We start from the raw sequence: 18,613 nt of genomic DNA, 5'->3' as shown, positions 1-18,613 counted from the left end.
AACCATGAGCTCTACCATTACTGCCATACACACATATACAGTTTTCGTGTTCGTGTTCAGTAAACGTCAACAGTAGGCAGTTAGCTAGTGAGGTATCATAACCTGCTGTTTGTCATGTCTGTCCAAAGAACATGCCAGCATTGGAATTCAACGGGTTATTAATTCATGGACTCGCTGCTGCACACGGGAGTAAATCATTTTAATTGTCATGGCACATCCATTCAAAGCAAATAACTCAACATAACTGTATTAGAAATTACATAGCCTTATTGTACGTCAGTGATATCCAGTTTTGGTCCTGGAAACCTACTAAAACCTACACCACATAGTGTTTTTCCTGCTTTAAGACATGATTCAGCTCATCTAGCTAATTACCAAACCTACATTAGCCAAATAAGGTGTTTTTAGGCACGGAAAGCATGTACCAGTCAGGGGCACCCCAGTGTGGGACTGGCATTCACTGCAGTGCCTCTTACCTGGTAACATCCTTACTGATGGCGGGATGGCTGACAGAGGCCGATTGGAGGAGCTTATTAAGCAGATAGCATGTCAGGCGTGGTTTACACATGCACTCACATGGGAGCTTTGGCAGGCACAAGTGAATGGATTCCCCAGAGAGACGGGCTGCTGGCTAATTGGAAAGCAAAAGGCGCTGACACGGCAAGTCGCTCTAAGCCAGAATTTTACAGCCACATTACAACATCAGCGTCTTGGCCATATAGATAGAGCTAATCAAAGAGTATGAACCAAGCTAGAGGATCTTAAACCTTAAAAAATTAATCTCACCTTTTACAATTGTAACAAGTTAGACCACTCTGTTGTCTAATTGGTACAAATAATCTTAAAATATTCTATTCATTATGTGTCATTATTTATCATGATCACTGGAGATGCAAATATGTCATATAAAAACATGTTCATAAGTATGAACCCATTGGTGCCTCAAGCTTGAGAAATTGAAGACAAAAATAACTGTGAAAGTTTATACCTTATTTCATCACTATAGATCAGAAAATTAAGAAAATTGGAGTAAACGTAAGTTAATTTACGGCTTGTTTGTTATGTAGAAACACATAAAACACAAAACATATTTTCACTAATATTTCCACAGGATTTTTCTAAGATGCACATAGTCTCTCCTATGATGATACCCAAAAACAAACTTCATATACTCACATAGCTGTGAACAATTAGGGTGTAAACGGATTACTAAACTTACAGAACAGCAACACACACACACACATAACTGCATGACACACGCAGCAAGAGCTATGTATCATGGGGTATGGCAGTGCTGTAATTATGATCTGATATGATGGCCTACTTAACAGTGCTAATGCCTATTAGCCTACTATGCATCAGTCAAGTATTCCAAGCAATAATGTGTTGACCCGATACTTCAGGCACTGCACTGTTATCAATTCATTTCTGAATTAGACATTCCTGACATCCCTGTGAGGAAAGAGCAGCTACAGGGAAAGTGGGAGAGGGAGAAAGAAGATGAGCAGAAAGTAAGTGATGAATAGTTGATGAAGTGCTTGCAGGCAGAAAAGAGGAGAAAAGCTATCTTTCTTTCTCCCTCTCTTCACCTCTCTACTCCTCTCACTCCTTCTTTCAAAGTACATGCACCCAAAAACATGATTTTTCTAAAGATAACCCCTCTTGCATGGCTGATTTTTGGGCCAAATTTAAATCAGACAGATTTTTTCCAAGTCAATATGAATATTTGGTAATGCCAAATGGACTGTTCAGTGCTCCCTCTGTCTTCCAGACCTACGTTAACAATGTACTTAGAGACACGCTTGGAAAATTTGTGATTGCCTATATTGATAATATTTTAATCTACTCCAACTCCCTAATCCAGAACAACCAACACATAAGAGTTCTGGATTGATTTATCCAGAACAATTTCTTTGTGTTCGCCCTATGAAGAGAGCCATGGGAGCAAACTTGCTGTGTGTGTGGGTGTGTGTATGTGTGTGTGTGTGTGTGTGTGTGTGTGTGCGTGCGTTGGGGTGGCATACTCTATCTCTCTTGTCAATCATTACACTAGTCAATTGTGGGTGTCTGTGAGCTTACTGATGAGGAAGAGGACGGATAGCACTTTCCTTCGTGTGTGTTACTCTGCCCTGTGGCACAGCATGAGCAGCAGTCGAAATGATGCAGTTCACTGGCTTCTCATGTCTCAGAGGAAGCATGTGTTAGTCTTCACCCTCCTCGATTGGTAGCTATCTTATTATAGGGACGAGCTGACTGGTGAGTTGGACTAGGCAGGTGACCATATTGGGGAGAAAAATGGGGAAAACAAGAAGAGATTGTTTGACTTTGTCACAAGTCACCTTTCTGGGCTACATCTTATGTCACTTGGGTGGTGTCATGGACACAGCCAAGGTCTAGCAGCAGAATGGCCCATGCCCCAAACTATAAAGGAAATGTAAAGATTTCAAGGGCTTTCAAATGTCTACTGATGATTAATTCATTAGAAATTTCAGCATTGCAGCCCCTCTCACATCACTGCTGAAAGAATGGTAAAAAAAAAAACGCCTTAAAGCAAGCTTTTACCTCAGCCCCAGTTCTAAAACACCCTAATCCCAGTTCAACATTAATAGTAGAAAACTATGGGGTGGGAACCATGATCCAAATGGTCCAAATGCCAGGGCACTCCAGCCAAGATGTAATCCATTTAAAGAATGTTTCTCATTTAAAGAATCTCATGCTCACAGAAGGAAACTTGGAATTGCTAACAAAACATCCAAATAAGCCCTATTCTTCACCAGAATGAACTTCACAATCTCATATCGCCCAGGTTTCAAGAATGTCAAAGCAGATGCCCCATCATATATGTACCTGGCGGATCCTAAACCCACCACAACTCGCACCATATTACCAAAATCAATGCTTCATTGCCACCATAAGCTGAGATGTCTACCACAAAATTCGCCCAAGCCCTCAAAGATCACCCTAATGCCTTCCAAACAAGAGCTATGTCCCTTCCTATCACTGCAATGCTCTGCTAACCTGAGTTCATACTTCCATTGCTACTGGTCAGCTGGGTGTTACAAAGACTCATCAACTCCTTACCAAGAAGTATTGCTGGAGAACCATGCTCCATAACATACAGAGGTTTGTTAAGACATGTTCTGTATGTGTCCTTCGATTTATTGTGCTTGGTTTTCAGAATTTGACCCCAAACATTTGTTACAGTGAACCCCATCCCTATCAGCCGATACCAAACACACACCAATGTTTCTGTTTTATATGACCCTAGTTCACAAAAACAAACAATCAAAAAAATGCAAGTATAATTCTAAGCTTTCTGAGCTGAAAAAAATTATTTTTTTGAGAGAAAAAACTTGCAATGTTCCTTTCAGATAGCTTTTCAGTAGCAAGGATGTGCATGATGTGCATGTGCATAATATATATGTAGGCTACAGATATGCTAGGATGACAACAACTTACCTAGAACTGACAGAAGCAGCTCTCCTCTGACACATTCTTTTGAATGTAATCTGTATTCTGTTGTTCAGGGTTTGAAACTCAGTCAGTACCTGGTTTCGGTTTGGTTTTGGTGGAGGACAACAGAAAAGAGGACTTCCTGGGACTATTCTGGTAATAATTACATTACCCCACCTCCCCATGTAAAACTAGTCCAATCTGAATAGGGCTTAAGTGTGTGTTAGGCAAAATTACTATTTAAATTGATCAAAGCTTTATTCTCATAATATTTAAAAATTCAGGCTGCCACCCACCTCCTACATACACATACATACACATGTGACATGTTTGACACAAAATATTACATCTTTATCCTCTGTAGTGTGTATGAATGCACAGTATGCTAAGTGGTAAACTTTCTACAGCCAGCAGGCCTAATCAAATATTACTTTTAAACTTAATTTAAATGTACGACATCCTCTCAAGATTAGTGAGTTAAGGTGACTATACCACTATACAGTTGGTTGGCTGCGGGAGCTTTACACTGGCTAAGCAACTGTTATGGAGAGAATGTGTTCCCCTCATTGCAGGTGTAATTAAAGTTTAATCAAACTCAAATTTGACCCTGTTCGCTTCTTAAACTCAACCACAGCGACAAACAACTGTATGAGGTGTGGCAAAAAGTCTCGGTTTGTACAGGCATGGAGGAAAAATTCTCCTCATTTCCAGCACTAAATCATTTACACATTTGCCATGACACTGGTCTAAAAATACTGCACAGTGACGTGTTAGCAGAGAGACAGATATGCCATTATACACTAACAAAGGCATAGGTAGTCCTCTGGCTTTTTGTCTTAAATGGAATGTTTTTTTTTTTTTTTTTAAACTGCATCCAGAAAAACACTGTTGAACAGCTTTCATCTAATCCACAGTGAGTGTGTCTCAATGATGCAATGCACCAACCACAAGGTAAGCAAAGAGCAAAACGCTCATAACCTGCAGGGAGCCACACACCTCCTCACCGATGGCGTGCTTTCCCCACAGCTTTTGTGATTTCTATTAAATAATACGTAGAACTTACTGATTTTCTACTCACATTTTTAAGACACTCAACTATCAAATATTCAGAAATAGGAAGTCATCCCTACTGTGTTTGCATGTCAAACACACATGCATTAACAGAAGATTTTTTTTCCTCAAAAGAGCAAAAGAAAATGTCACAGAAGACAACTTCTGAAAAAAGAGCCACTGATATATGCCAATAAGCTATTTTAAAATTTAAAAAAACTATAGGTGATAATAGGTTTACATTAGCAGAGAGTATTGGTGTGCCAGTAGCAGAGTGGAAGAAAAACTAAGAGCTGTTCAATTATTCAATCACTTGATAGACATTAGCTATCCTCTCTCTGCCAAAGAACACTCACAACAACCATAATCTTCCAAAGTCTTACAGATTATGATCACAGATGTATTTTAATTAAGAGGGCATTTTAATTGGAGTCATTCCTGAACTTTTGAACCTAACAACACAGAACCAGTTACACTGTATTAAAACACTGTGTCATAAACAGTACCTTTCCCAGTTTTATTAAAATTGCAGTTATACTTTTTAAGTTAGTGAATTTTAGATTAAACCCAATCAAGTCAGTTAGGATTATAACTAGAATAACTAAATACTATCAAAACTATAACAACTTTGACAACTGTTGATATTTATCATTAAAATATTAGGACTAATAAAATGGCAGACCACATGACTATGCAGTATGTGACATGCCTTACTCCGAGGACCAAATATATGCAATCCTTCAATAATGTGAGTGTGATTCTTGGGCCCTGGTGTGCTCACCTGAAACTAGACACTGACCTGCATTACAACAACCTCACCAACAGCTGGGGCTATTTCACTATCACTTAGAGCCTCGGAGACACTCACCTTGCTGTATAACAAAGGAATAATAACTAAGGATGCAAAATACACACACATCAAAATCAGAAACACTTGTTGTGCTTTTATAATGCTCGTCTAATTGGGTATAGAGCTCATCTAATATCCATACTGACTCTGCATTTCACAAACACATACACACGACACATGTGTCAGAAGTGTGGTTTGAAGCAGAGAAAGTGACCATATCGAACTAGTGTATTATTAAAGGGGCCATGCTCTAAAAATCTGTTCTTCGTTCAGCAAATTGCATTATTCATACAAATCCCAGATCTCTCACACTCTCCCCAAGTCACTCAGTCTTTCTCTCTCTGTCTCTCTCTCTCTCTGTCTCTCTCTCATGCTACTGCAGGATGCAGTGTGTTTGTGTTAGGAGTAAGGCAGAGTCACAGAGGAATTCAGCATATGGCTACACTAACTCCAACCTTAACACAACACCCACCATTAACTCTGCCACTAACAGATCCACCTTTACGCATGCATCACTTCTGTGTTGTGTATAGACACACATTTGTCTTTATACAGGAGCTGGAAACTTCTAACCATAAACAGCAGGAACACGCCACACAATATTCCTTTTTCATCTGTCCAGCTAAAACACACCAGACGTATGATCAGACCTCAGTTGCAGACAGCAGTTCTTTTCTAATGGGAGGTCTGGTTGGAGGTTGACCAGATGACTGGTTGGCTAATTGGAAACAGTGGCACCCCCATGAACTCCACCTCTACCAGAACAGACCTCTGGTAAATTGACGTCTAAATCCACATCTCCAGAATGTATCCCAATTTACTCTGCCTGTATTTTACATGTTTTACGCAACTGAGCTTCACTCTGTAATCAGTGGATCAACAGGTTACTCAATTTTAGTTTGTGCTGCATTCCACTGATTACGGAGCAAAGTGCAATTGCATGGTGGCTTCATGGTAATTTTACAGACCAGGTGATGTTTTCCAGTCTTCAGCTGTCCAGTTTCAGTGAACCAGTGGTCACTGTAGCTTCAGATTCCTGTTCTTGGCGGACAGGAGTAGAACTCAAACAGTCTTTTGCTATTGTAGCCCATGTGCCTCAAGGTTTGACATGTTGTACATTCTGATATGCTTTTCTGCTCACCACGGTTGTAAAGAGCGGTTATTTGAGCTACCATAGCCATCCTGTGAGCTCGAACCAGGCTGGCCATTCTCCTCTGATCTCCTGCAGAACTGCCACTCACTGGATGTTTTTTTTTTTTTTGCACCATTCTGTGTAAACTCTAGAGATTGTTGTGGGTGAAAATCCCAGGAGATCAGCAGTTTTCGAAACTGTCTAACTTGAATAGGTGCATGGCACCAGCAACCACGCCACATGGACAAAGTCACTGAGATCACATTTTTTTTTACCCATTCTAATGTTTGATATGAAAATTAACTGAGTTCAACAGACAGATAATAGGTAGTCATGATGACATGATGAATAACATGATGAATAACATGCCTTCCAGGAACAGCAGTGTACATTTTTAGCATCAGGCTAATCTACCTCCATCTAATAGGAACAGAAATACTGGTTATTTACTGGTTATTTAGCTAGCTAGTTAACAAGCTAACTTGTGTTCTAACTCATTGGTAATTGCAGCATCTCAGATATTAAATGTGTTCTTTTAATCACTGCATCAGCATTAAATAATAAATTAACTGATTTCATTCTCATTGCCTTTAATCATATCAGTTATGATAGAAAATTAAATTAGATTTGACAGTTTATTTAGGCTAGATAGTTTGCCATATAGTTTGCTATATATTAACATAATGGGGGGGGGGGGGGGGGGGGGGAACATTAAATGGAATGCCATGATCAAATCGGATGGAAACATTGCACATGATTTATATGGTTAACTTAAAGACAGTGAGCCAAAATATTTTTTGAGACATATTATAATATAATATAATATAATATAATATAATATAATATAATATAATATAATATAATAGCAAAGGTGTGTTAATATGACATACGGACCACACTGAGTACACAGAACAAGCAGTGCTCAACAAATGGAAGAATTTAAATCAATATTAGCTGAGTATTGTCATAAACCAGCGTAGGGGTCAATTAAACCACTGGTCATCCAATTGCCAAACCTAGTTTCTAGTTATTTTCATCCTAAAATGACTCTCAATGTTCTTTTGTCCAAATCGAAGCTGTTTGTGGAAAAACCAGGTCTAAAGGTTAAAGAATCTCTAGTAGGATTGTATTAGGGCTGGTTATCATGTGTCTTAAATACATTAGAAATGCTACAGTTACCTGGTTTAGGTTGAAAAGGTCACAATTTTCAGGTTGTAGCAGCAAAAAGAATGGCCAAATTCGCAATTAGAAACTTTCAGGTTATCCATTATGTGGTTCTGATTTCTCCTTGTTATCACTGCTGTTTTTGGTTAAATTAGATCTCCAAACCATAATTAAACAGCCATAATTAAACAGCCATTTTTTTGTTGAACTGGTTTAACATTTGTTGAGCCAATTTACCTCATTACCTCACAGCATTAGGTGTTTTAAAGACCCAGAACAGATTAAACTGAAACACAGGATGGTATATGCTATTACAATTATATACCCTTTATCTGCATTTTCAGTGGAAATCTCTTTGCAGTACTTGCTCTCACACAGCTCTTTTCTCATTTCCGATCACGTGGTCTTGTGCTCCGTGCCCAATAAAAGCCAAGTGACACGTTGACATCTGCAACGTTACATATTGGCTACACATAAGCACAGCACCTTAAGCAGAGGCATTAAACTAAACTGAGGATGCATGTCAAGCGTTTGACTCCACACACTGGCTTGTGTTGCCTGGTAGAGGATTAAAAAAGGACAGCTGGGTCTAATGCTACATCATCTTTCCACACTGCATCATTTGAAATTATGTAGTAAATGAAGTAGGCTCATCTACGGATGGAAAAGATCTGTGCATGCTGCAGCCTGGACAACATCAGAGCTCGTGGTCTGGGAGATAACGATAATTGGTCATTTAATGCAGGCTAACCTGATGTGGTCGGTGTGTGTGTGTGTCCTGGTGTATTTCTAGACTGCTGAAACGCCCAGAACATACGGTTGAACATACTTGCATATGTTTGTAGCACTGAAAGAAAATATCTAAAGCAGTAGGATTAGGATGCGATATTAAATCTTAATTATGATGATTATATACAGGAATGCATTGGCACAGCAATAGCGCGCGTCCCAGCACACACTGCTGGCCGATATAAAGAATAAACTTACCGCAGTCCTCACACAGAACGCGCTCCACATCTTTTTTGAGATTCTTCTCAACGGTTTCACGAGGAGCAAACGACGCCCTGAACACCAGAGGCTCCTCTGTGGGGTCCATGAAAAATATGTATCTGTGGTCCTTCTCCACTGCGACGCACGGAGCCTCAGAGCCAAAGTCGCCAACGGTGACGAGCTGCTGGCGCTCGAGCCCGCCGCTGTTGGTCGGCCACACGTCCAGGACTCGGACGCTCACGCTGTACGTTTCGGCGGAGGCGTTGGCGGGCAGCTCCTGGACCTCGCCCTCGATCACCACGGCCGATCGGTACGCCTGCTCCTGCAGGGAATCCAAGCTCGGGGCGTAGCACGCAAAGGAGACCCCGACGAGCAGCATGGAGAAGTGCACCGCATCAAGCCTCCTCATGCCGTCGGCTGTGGCTCAGGGGCGGCCGGCCGCGGTGGTGCAGGTGCAGGTGCAGTGGTTTCGGGGCGAACGCAGGACGAGGAGGACAACGGAGTAGGGTTACGGCGGCGGAGGGGTATGGCGGGCGGGCTCCGGTGGCGGGGCAGAGCGGCAGACCTTGCGCAGGCTGTGCCCATGCCATCTGTGGGCGCCGCTTTCCCCGCGCGGTTTCGTGACGGGGGACCGCGGGACGCTCAGGAACCGGAAACGGCCCCGGGCAGCGGCGCGGGGCGGAAAAAGGCTCGTTGCTGCATTCTCCTTCAGCGCAGTCCCCCAACGCCGGTGTGCGTTCATAAATTACGCTCCTCGCGAGAGCGCAGATTCCGCAAGACGCCGCTAGTCTTTCTGCGTCCAGTGAAATGTCATCGCCCGGGTGGGCATACTGTCACTGATGAAAAAAAAAAACGTGGATTCTTAAGAAATTATTTGGGTTCAATGCATACAATAAAACGGATTTATCCAAAGCGGCCTCTCGAGGTGTCCGATCTTAAGGTCCGCTGGTAGATTTTACGCTTGAATTGCTCTCCAAAGGGCGACGACACACGCAAGACGTGCAGCTGGGCGATGCAACAAGCGCGTCCCCTCTACTGCTCACTGCACACACACACACGCACGCGCGCGCACACACACGCGCACACACACACAACAGCGAACAAAAATCGCCTGCCTCCTGTCTGTACTCGGGCGTCTTCTGGTGCTCCTTGGTGCAAATAAAACTAAATGACAGGGGCAACAGTGTGACCATCAAGCTGCATGCGGCGGCGACTGGAGGTCAGCAAGAAATCTCCCCTAATCCCACCGTCAGCTGATCAAATGTTCGAGCAAAGCGTCGGTGGTTTATAACACAACTGCATCGCACGCGAAGAGCATAGAGCTTTTCCATGTACAGCAGCGCGCACAGAGGCTCAGGCCGCCGCAGACCGCAGACTCGGAGGCGATGAATAGCGCTGCGAAAGGAGCTCTAATCGAATCGATGCCCAGACGATTAGAAATTAATTTAACGCTGCTATCCTGCTTTAATGAAATCGGCTGCCGCATTCAGGTCACATTCACCATTTTGCCCCAAAAAGCGACCAGGCGGGGGTCAGAGCAGCAGAAGAGCAGCCCACCGACCATCCTATCAGCCATATTTAGCACGGCAACAGGTCCTGCGGGCATTTGGCTGCGAGAGGGCACTGTCTATTAATAAAGGGAGGAGACCGGGCATTGCAGCGTTATGACAAACAGAGAGCGCATGAGCATCACAGAAATGACACACGATCGCTAGGAATGGATTACAAAGTGCGTATTTAGGAATAAAACTGGAATTTAAAGTGACAGACGTGGTTGCATCATTTTGGTCGTATCGATAGACTAAATGCGTCGTGAGACACTGGCTGTTGCTGGGCGACGCTCATTAACTGCTGTAGGGCGACATCTGCAGGCCAAAGGACGTGCTCATGGCGCGCAGAATTTGTAGACAATCTAATCTCTGCTATAATACCCAAGTTTGCACAGATACAGAGGAATGAAGTTTCCGCATTTGTGAATGCACAAAAAAACAAACAAACAAACAAAAAAAAACCCATTAAAATTAGGCTACTTCATACAAGAATGATCTTTTTATGGAAGTCAGATATGCTGGTCACGGGATATAGGCTATAATCATTATTCTCTCTCACTGAGTAAGACTTCTTCTATCCCATTTTTTAAAAAAATTATTATTTATAATTCTTCATCATTGTCCTGGTCTCTCGAAAATCTATAAAACATGGCACTGGCTCTGCCTAACGGGGGCCCGAGAACTGGTGCTGTCCGCGGTGCTGAAATCATAAACCCCCACTCATCCCCTCTCACGTCAAGCAGTCGATAGGAATTTTGCTTCTTCTCCTTCTCTCGTGCCAGCCAGTTACTTCTTAACTACTTCTACACGTTGGTTTACATTAGAAATGTAAGCTATATTTTGCTGCTTGCTTGCTGGATGCAGTTTATCCATGAAATAATTTGTCAAAGATTTGAAACAACGAATCAACGAAACAACGAAAGGGGAATTTTAAAAAGCAGTCAGAATAAAAGGCACTATACAGGTCCAAACAATGAAACTTAATAGTAAAATAGGTGCTTTGAGGTCCAATCATGTAATTAAATGATGGTGCGGTATAACTACAATACTGTAAGAAATTCTGTAAAGTGGAAATGCCTTGAAATGATGAATGGGAAAGTTCAAAATAATTGCTATATTAAACAACCAACCAACCAACAACATAACAGATTTAATCATAATTTGCCTTTCCATTTAAAACTGTACAAATCTCTTAGATACACTGCCAGTGTTTTAAGGAATCTGGCTGATATTTCGTTTCCTGCTTCTTGAAGAACTTGCTACTCTTCTGTCACTGAAATTAAAATCTCAGACAGACTCATGATGTTTTTCCTCAGAAGCTTGGCATACAAAATAGATTTATTTTTGTTTTTCATTTTTGCTGCTGTTGTTTTTTCTGGAGGAAAATTTTGTTTGGAAGTCATTTTTCCTTATCTACTGACACACTAATGCAGTAGGGATATATGGGCCTGTAAGATAGATTTTATATAAAATCTGGGGTGCCTAGGAGTTACATAGTGTAAAGAAAATGTTCCCCTAACTAAAAGTATAAACTAACTAAAAGTATAAAAGTGTAACTTGTGTGAAGTTCACTTAACGGAACAGAACATAAAACTTTTTTTTATTACTGGAGTAAACAGTGGGTATATTACATTGTTTCATAATGCATCTCTCTCTCTCTCTCTCTCTCTCCACACACACACACACACACACACACACACACACACACACACACACACACACACACACACACACACACACACACACACGTGCTGCGCATGTCATGCGCCGTTCTGACGTTAACCAACACACCCACACTCGTCAGTCTTACGGACTACAGTAGGCCTCGCCTTTACAGTACCTCAGTTTTCCTGCGCGTCGTTTACAGATATCGCGAGAGCGGCTGTTGGGGTTAGCAGCAGGCTGAGGGAGAGACGGGAGAGAAGGTAAGCGGAGGAGGCTGCATCATGGCGGACAGAGACAGCGGTAGCGAGCACGGAGGATTCGCCACAGGCCCCGGCGGCGGCCCGATGCACCAGGGGGCGATGGGCGCCTCATCGCGGCTTCAGCATGACACGGAGGAGCTGGCGTCCAAGCGCGTTGACATCCAGAACAAACGCTTCTATCTGGACGTGAAGCAGAACGCCAAAGGCCGCTTTCTGAAGATCGCCGAGGTCGGGGCTGCGGGAAACAAGAGTCGCCTGACCCTGTCCATGTCAGTAGCCGTGGAGTTCCGAGACTACCTGGGCGACTTCATCGAGCACTACGCACAGCTGGGCCCCAGCCACCCGGACACGGTGCAGGACGAGCCGCGGCGCGCGCTCAAGAGCGAGTTTCTGGTGCGGGAGAATCGAAAGTACTACATGGATCTGAAGGAGAACCAGAGGGGGCGGTTTCTGAGGATCCGACAGACCGTGAATCGGGGCCCCGGCTTGGGCACGGCGCAAGGCCAGACCATCGCTCTCCCGGCGCAGGGGCTCATCGAGTTTCGCGACGCTTTGGCCAAGCTCATCGATGACTACGGCGTGGATGAGGATCCGGCGGAGCTGCCCGAGGGCACGTCGCTCACCGTGGACAACAAGCGCTTCTTCTTTGACGTGGGCTCCAACAAGTATGGCGTGTTTATGCGGGTCAGCGAAGTAAAGCCGACATACCGCAACTCCATCACGGTACCGTGCAAAGTGTGGTCCAAGTTCGGTGCCACGTTCTGCAAATACGCGGATGAAATGAAGAAGATCCAGGAGAGGAGCAGGGAGAGGAGGGCGCGCGAGCTCTTACCGGAGGCCCTGCACGGTGACGACGGGGACGAGGATTAATGGACGTGACGCTTAACGGCGAGGACGGAATCGTTTCGTTGAAGTACACTGATGAAACGATGAATGACCATGTAGACAGAAGTTACTGTAAAAGAAATGGCGCGATGGGAGATTTCAATGGATCGTCATCCACGCAACACTCACAGATTTGCAGTTGCATCACTTCGTTCATCGACCGGTTATTATCCACTTACTCAACCATATAACAGTAAGCCGCTGCTATCAATAACACGATCCACGAGCTGTGTCCGAGACGCGCAGAGTGTCCCAGGTCGGAGTGTGTCTGTGTGCCCATGCGTTTTTGTACACGTCCAAGCTATTCCACGATACTGTTCCAAAGTGCAAATTGACAAGAAAAAAAAAAAAAAAGGAAAACAAATGCTAAGACTTTCTAGCACAAAGCTACTGTATTTGGGAATATGTGAACCAAATTTTTAATATGACAAAAAAAGGAAATCTCCATTTGAAGGTACGTTTAGGATGAAGTGCTGTTTGTATTGTGTGCTCTGCGCACGGTCCATCTGCTGAACGGATGTCGATCCTGACCGACCCGAGGCATCTGAGGACCTCAGAAAGTGCAGGTGTACTCACATGCCTTTTAAATGCATAAAGAGCAAAGAGCAAATGTCATGCAACATTTGTTTTCTACTCCAGATTTAGTAAGGAGAGTAACAACGCAGTAAAGCCGGAGGTCGGAGAGACTATTCTACTATTATGACCGATAAACGTTTATTTCTATTAAATATATCAACCCTATTGCACCATGCACAGCAAAATCCGCAGTGTTGAAGCCACAGTGCTCGTTTAATTCCTCTGGACACAAAAGAGCATGGTGTAAATCCAACGCTGGGGATTTTGCTGTGTGCCCACTGCCGTTTGGGCACGTTTCATTAAAGTGCTAACTTAGAAATATAAATTTATGATTTTGTGAATCAGATGTATTTAGATTCTTATTAAAAAAATACCCACGTTTTCTGTGGGATTTTCTTTCTTTTTTTCTGTTTGTTGGGGGCGGTGAGGGGGGGTACTAAAAAAAAAGGAGCTGTTCCACTAGTGTGAGCATGCGCAGATGTGTAGTGCCCCTGCACGGCGCATCCACTACAACGTCCAAAACCAACCTGGTGCCTTAATGCTCGCCACACGTTTACATGCTTTACGTGTCATGCGCTTCTGATCGCTGTTCGTCTTGCTCGTCACAACATCCCTGTCGCTGTGCCACTTGTGGTGCTTCTAAAGAACTTTTTAACAAGCCAAACTCTAAAGAGGCTCACGGGTTTCACTCCTCTCTATGCTCACCTGGGAACACAGATGATGATGATGATGATGATGAAGAAACAGTGTTTATGTAAACATGGATGTAGTCACACAGAGGCTGTGCAGGTTTGCTTCTCATGCTCCTAATTTAAAAATAATGTTATTTGTGGAAAAAAAAAAAAAAAAAAAAAAAGGAAGTGGTTAGGGAGAAACTTGCCATCTATGGCTCCAGCCCTGTGTTTTGCTCTTTGGGACCGTGTGAGTAGAATTAGGGCAGAGGCGGTAGCCTGTATGTTTTTGTATGGTGCTAATAAACCCCACTCGCTGGTTCATCTGTTTTGTCAGTCTTGCAAATGTGACATTGAATTCAATTTTCATCAACCGCACGCCACATCTTGCTGTTCCAAGTTCTGCTAATAAAGATCATAGCGCTAACATTTCAGCCAGGGTCGCCATAAATAGGGACAGGCTGATGAGTCCAACAGCCATGAGTAGACAAGGGGCTCAAGCAAACAAAAGTGGTCCAGGAAAACAAAACCTGTCTGTATCTGGGGGCCTAGTGCATTAACCTGCCCGAGAACTTGCACTGGCACCCCTGGGTGAAGCATCTCGTGCAATATTGTAGGTTGTGTGCCAAGACCTACATTCTCTCTGTGTGGTGTGGATACAGCATTGTATCTAACCGAAATACGTGTGAACGCATGAGGATGATTTTTTTTTTTTAATGTTATTGCGAAATTTGTGACTGTTCTGACTGTTCCGTGCTGCGTAGGTCAAAGGTTGATCTCCGATGACCATATGCAGAACATGAGCTTTTTCGCTGGTTGCTTAGCAGCCACGTCCCCAGTGTCGCATGTGACGTTAAAGGCTGTCGATGTCACGTTAAACAGCTCAGTGTGGAGCTTCTCGAGCAGTTGCGAAGTGTTAGCTTGCCCATTTCTCTCTTTTAATGGCACAATGCTTCCTGTATGGAGTCTTAAATATTTATTTGAAGAAAAATCATATTTGAATATTTTATTATTTAAAAAAAAAGTAGAACATAATCAGAAAAATAATGAAATCTCTTAAAATAAGACAGATTACCACTGCTCGGAGAAATGGCAAGATAAGCGTTCTTTTGTTAGAGCAAGAAATTATGCTAAGATTTGACAGCTGGTGTTTATACGGTACCTGGGAGAAAAAGAAATGCAGTCAGGCTCGCTAACAGTCTTATGTTCAGTGAGTCTATAAACACCACAACAGCCTACTGACTCAGTGGGATTTTCCAGCTGAGGACTCCCCTTTATCAGGTCTGTACAATCTAACAGACAGCAAATTTAAATTTCCGACCAAGCAGGAGCAGCAACTGACAGCGTACTGAAGGCTAAGATAAACTGATTAAACCGTGTGGCTCCTCATTGGTTGGAACAAAAGCCTGCACCCACACCTGACGTCTGGGGATAAGATTGGACCCCCCTGGCCTTGGTGGTATCCTTAACCTGCTAAGGATGTGAGTACACAGGAGCACTTTTTCTCTCTGCCCTCCCTTCTAACATAACCCTCAGTCTGGTTATGTTTGGTGTAGCCCATTCTCTCCTCGAGATGGGAGCTTTGTTTCTACACCACTCACTTCTAATGCAGAAGCTATCAAAATTCCTGTTTGCAGACTTTTCTCTATCTTCTAGACTTCCCCTCTCTCTTTGGGTGGTCAAGCTAATCTTTTCCTATCACTGCCCTGATCTGATTACCAGACTCTTCAATGGGTGCCACAAATGCTACGACTCGTCTAGTTTGATTAAGCTTCTTGTCCGTACATAAGGCACTACAACAACTCAAAACTGGAAATAAAAACAAGCCCTTTGAGCTCGAAAGGGTGTTTTCTGGAACAGATCCTTACAATCCTAAACAAATCACAAATGTACAGGTTGTTTTGCACTCAAAAGATGCCTCTCTCAATCAAACACACATGCTTGTGTAAGAGGCATATTCGGAAAAAAAAGGAACTATAGTCCATTCTAAAGGTGCTATTAAGTACTAAATGGCTCTGTGATTTCACTTTCTGCCTGTAAAATTGGCAGTGTTCCACCAAGAGTGTCTGTCCCAGAGTGTTAGACATCACTCACTCCACACCAGCAAAGTTCTAGCTTTGCTTCCAATCCACGGCGCTATTTGCTAAAAGGTGTACAAGCACTGTGGTAAATATTGATAAAGAGCAAAACACACACACACGCATAGTACTCTTGGTTCATATGCAGGAATGAATCCTGAACGGTGCTCCATCTGTGAGGTGGGGAACCTGATTTAAGTTTAACATAGTCTCCTGTTAGTGGTGCTTCTTCTGTTGTTGTCTGTCCTTAACTGTCAGAATGTGTGTTTCTTAACATTATTGCTCTATAGCTGTGTGACTACCTTAAAGCTCTCGTATCTGCAGTTACAAAACAGAATCAACCTAGACTTACCATAACACAACCAATAAAGGGGCAAGTAAGATGCAGCAAAACTTTAATAAGCCCTTGGTGAGTGTGTGTGTATGTTTGTGTGTGTGTGTGTGCGCGCATTGCTACAAGTTTTCAGTTCGCTTTCCTGAAATCACAGCCAGATGCAGTTCTCTGTTAGTTCTCCTGTTATGGTCCTAATCTGTCACAAGCATAAGGCCTTGACCAGACCTGCTTAGCATATACATGTTTGCATATTTATGTCTTTCTACATACAAAGAGATTGTATAGGCTATGGGTTTAAAACATTATTTGGACAATAGGGATGGGTTTGGAATGATAGGAATCAAGAGGAAATATAAAGGAGGATCCCCACATATCCCATGTTTCATCCCTGTTTTATTCTCTATGAAATGTGTTGTACTGAAAAGATTAAATATATGACATGTAATGTGTGTGTATATATGGTTTGTTACATATGATGCTCCTCTTTATGAAAAAAGATATAAAACCTATATATATATATATATACAGGAAAAGCATATTGCCGTTTTATTTCCTTTGTATTTTATACTTACAGAAAGCATTGAATCAAATGGATAAATACTTGCACTTTAAATATATTAAGAAAAATAAAAAGTCTGCATATTATTTTTGATAGGAGATCTCACATTCAAAACAGTATAACGTTACTTTCCAGGCTTTGTGACAATTGCTGTTGGCCAGAGATGTATGTTCTTCTACTTATTGAAGTCTATTTTGTCTGTGTTACAGAAGGTTTACTAAAGTCAATTGCATGATGAAGTAGTAGTGCACCAACTGTTCTTTTATTTAGTTGGTTAAAATGTCTGATGAAAAAAAAAACTGTGACGATTGCGCTCATGTATGTATCCATGTTAAACTTCAGCCAACCATTTTAGGATACGGTTTATTTTCTGCCTTCCTCCTAACACAAATATGGTGCTTACATTGGCTTAGAAGAAGTACCTCTCATCCCACTCTTCATCATCCACCTCCGTCTTCTGTATCCCGCACACATCCCCTTGCTGTTTGTGTATTCTCACAAGTTTATTGAATTTCTGTTATTGGTATCCAGTGTGTTTTTGTACAGGTACGTACCTTGTTTCTGAGTTGGAAAGCCTGTTTTTTGTCTGAAAATGACTAATTGCAATAAAACCTCCATTCCCCCTGGTTGTTGTCTGAAATGACTGAAGTATATTAACCCTCTAAGGGCAAAGGATGTTCACTAATTGGAACATAACTATTCAGTAACCATTGTGGTGGCCCAGTAGGTTGTGAGTCCAAATGCCTGGACTGTCGAAAAAACAAAAAACCACTGCATGTCTATGAGAAAGACCTTTAACCCTCAGCTGCACAGCTATGTGCATGCGTTGTATTCTGCTAAATCAATGAATTGGAATATTATCCATATGTGCAAATGCTAAATATTGAAGGAATAAAGTGATGAAGATATGCACCTATGAAGGATGTCATGACGCCCTCTATTGGCTGGATAAAGAGCTGTCCACGGTGCTGAAAAAACACCCACCCCTCACCCCACCCCCACGGCCTGGAACATTAGCCAGCATGAAAACATCAGTGCTCTGGAGTCTGGAAGCTGACAAAAGTATCTGAATATGAATTTCACATATTAGAATCATATATATGTCACATTTTTTTTCTGTAGTGTATTTAATAAATTAATTTTTGCCAGTATAATTTCTTTGTTTTGAACTTGCTAGGGATATGATTTGCCTTTACAAAAAACATATCATTTGAAATTATGGGTTTCGCTTTTGAGCGTTAAAAAAAAAAAAAAGAACTCCAAATACAAATCTGAGTATTCCAACTCAGCATTTAATCAATCATAGTCGCACCCGTGACTGCAAGGAGAATAGACATACAATAGAGATAAATGCATTCAGAATGGAAGCTATGAACTATAATGAGGTTTAAGTGCA

At 42.4% G+C, this 18,613-nt stretch overlaps 2 protein-coding genes across 3 annotated transcripts in view; one reads left to right on the top strand and one right to left on the bottom strand.

Moving 5' to 3' along the window:
• Positions 1–10,199, bottom strand: part of nrg2b (neuregulin 2b) — a 59,036-nt gene extending 48,837 nt beyond the window's left edge. For both annotated transcript variants that reach the window (XM_026918298.3, XM_026918299.3), the window contains exon 1: positions 8,637–10,199. In XM_026918298.3, coding sequence (XP_026774099.1) covers positions 8,637–9,048 — 412 coding nt within the window. In that variant the 5' untranslated portion in view covers positions 9,049–10,199. The remainder of the gene's footprint in view (positions 1–8,636) is intronic.
• Positions 10,200–11,989: 1,790 nt separating this feature from the next.
• purab (purine-rich element binding protein Ab) lies at positions 11,990–17,843 on the top strand. The gene has a single exon (XM_026917439.3). The coding sequence runs from the start codon at positions 12,136–12,138 to the stop codon at positions 12,982–12,984; it is 849 nt and encodes a 282-aa protein (XP_026773240.1). The 5' UTR covers positions 11,990–12,135; the 3' UTR covers positions 12,985–17,843.
• The last annotated feature ends 770 nt before the right edge of the window (positions 17,844–18,613 follow it).

The sequence above is a fragment of the Pangasianodon hypophthalmus genome, chromosome 7, assembly GCF_027358585.1.
Source record: "Pangasianodon hypophthalmus isolate fPanHyp1 chromosome 7, fPanHyp1.pri, whole genome shotgun sequence".
Taxonomy (NCBI): Eukaryota; Metazoa; Chordata; class Actinopteri; order Siluriformes; family Pangasiidae; genus Pangasianodon; species Pangasianodon hypophthalmus.
Note: the sequence above shows the minus strand (reverse complement) of the source record. Positions and strands in the feature narration are given on the sequence as shown.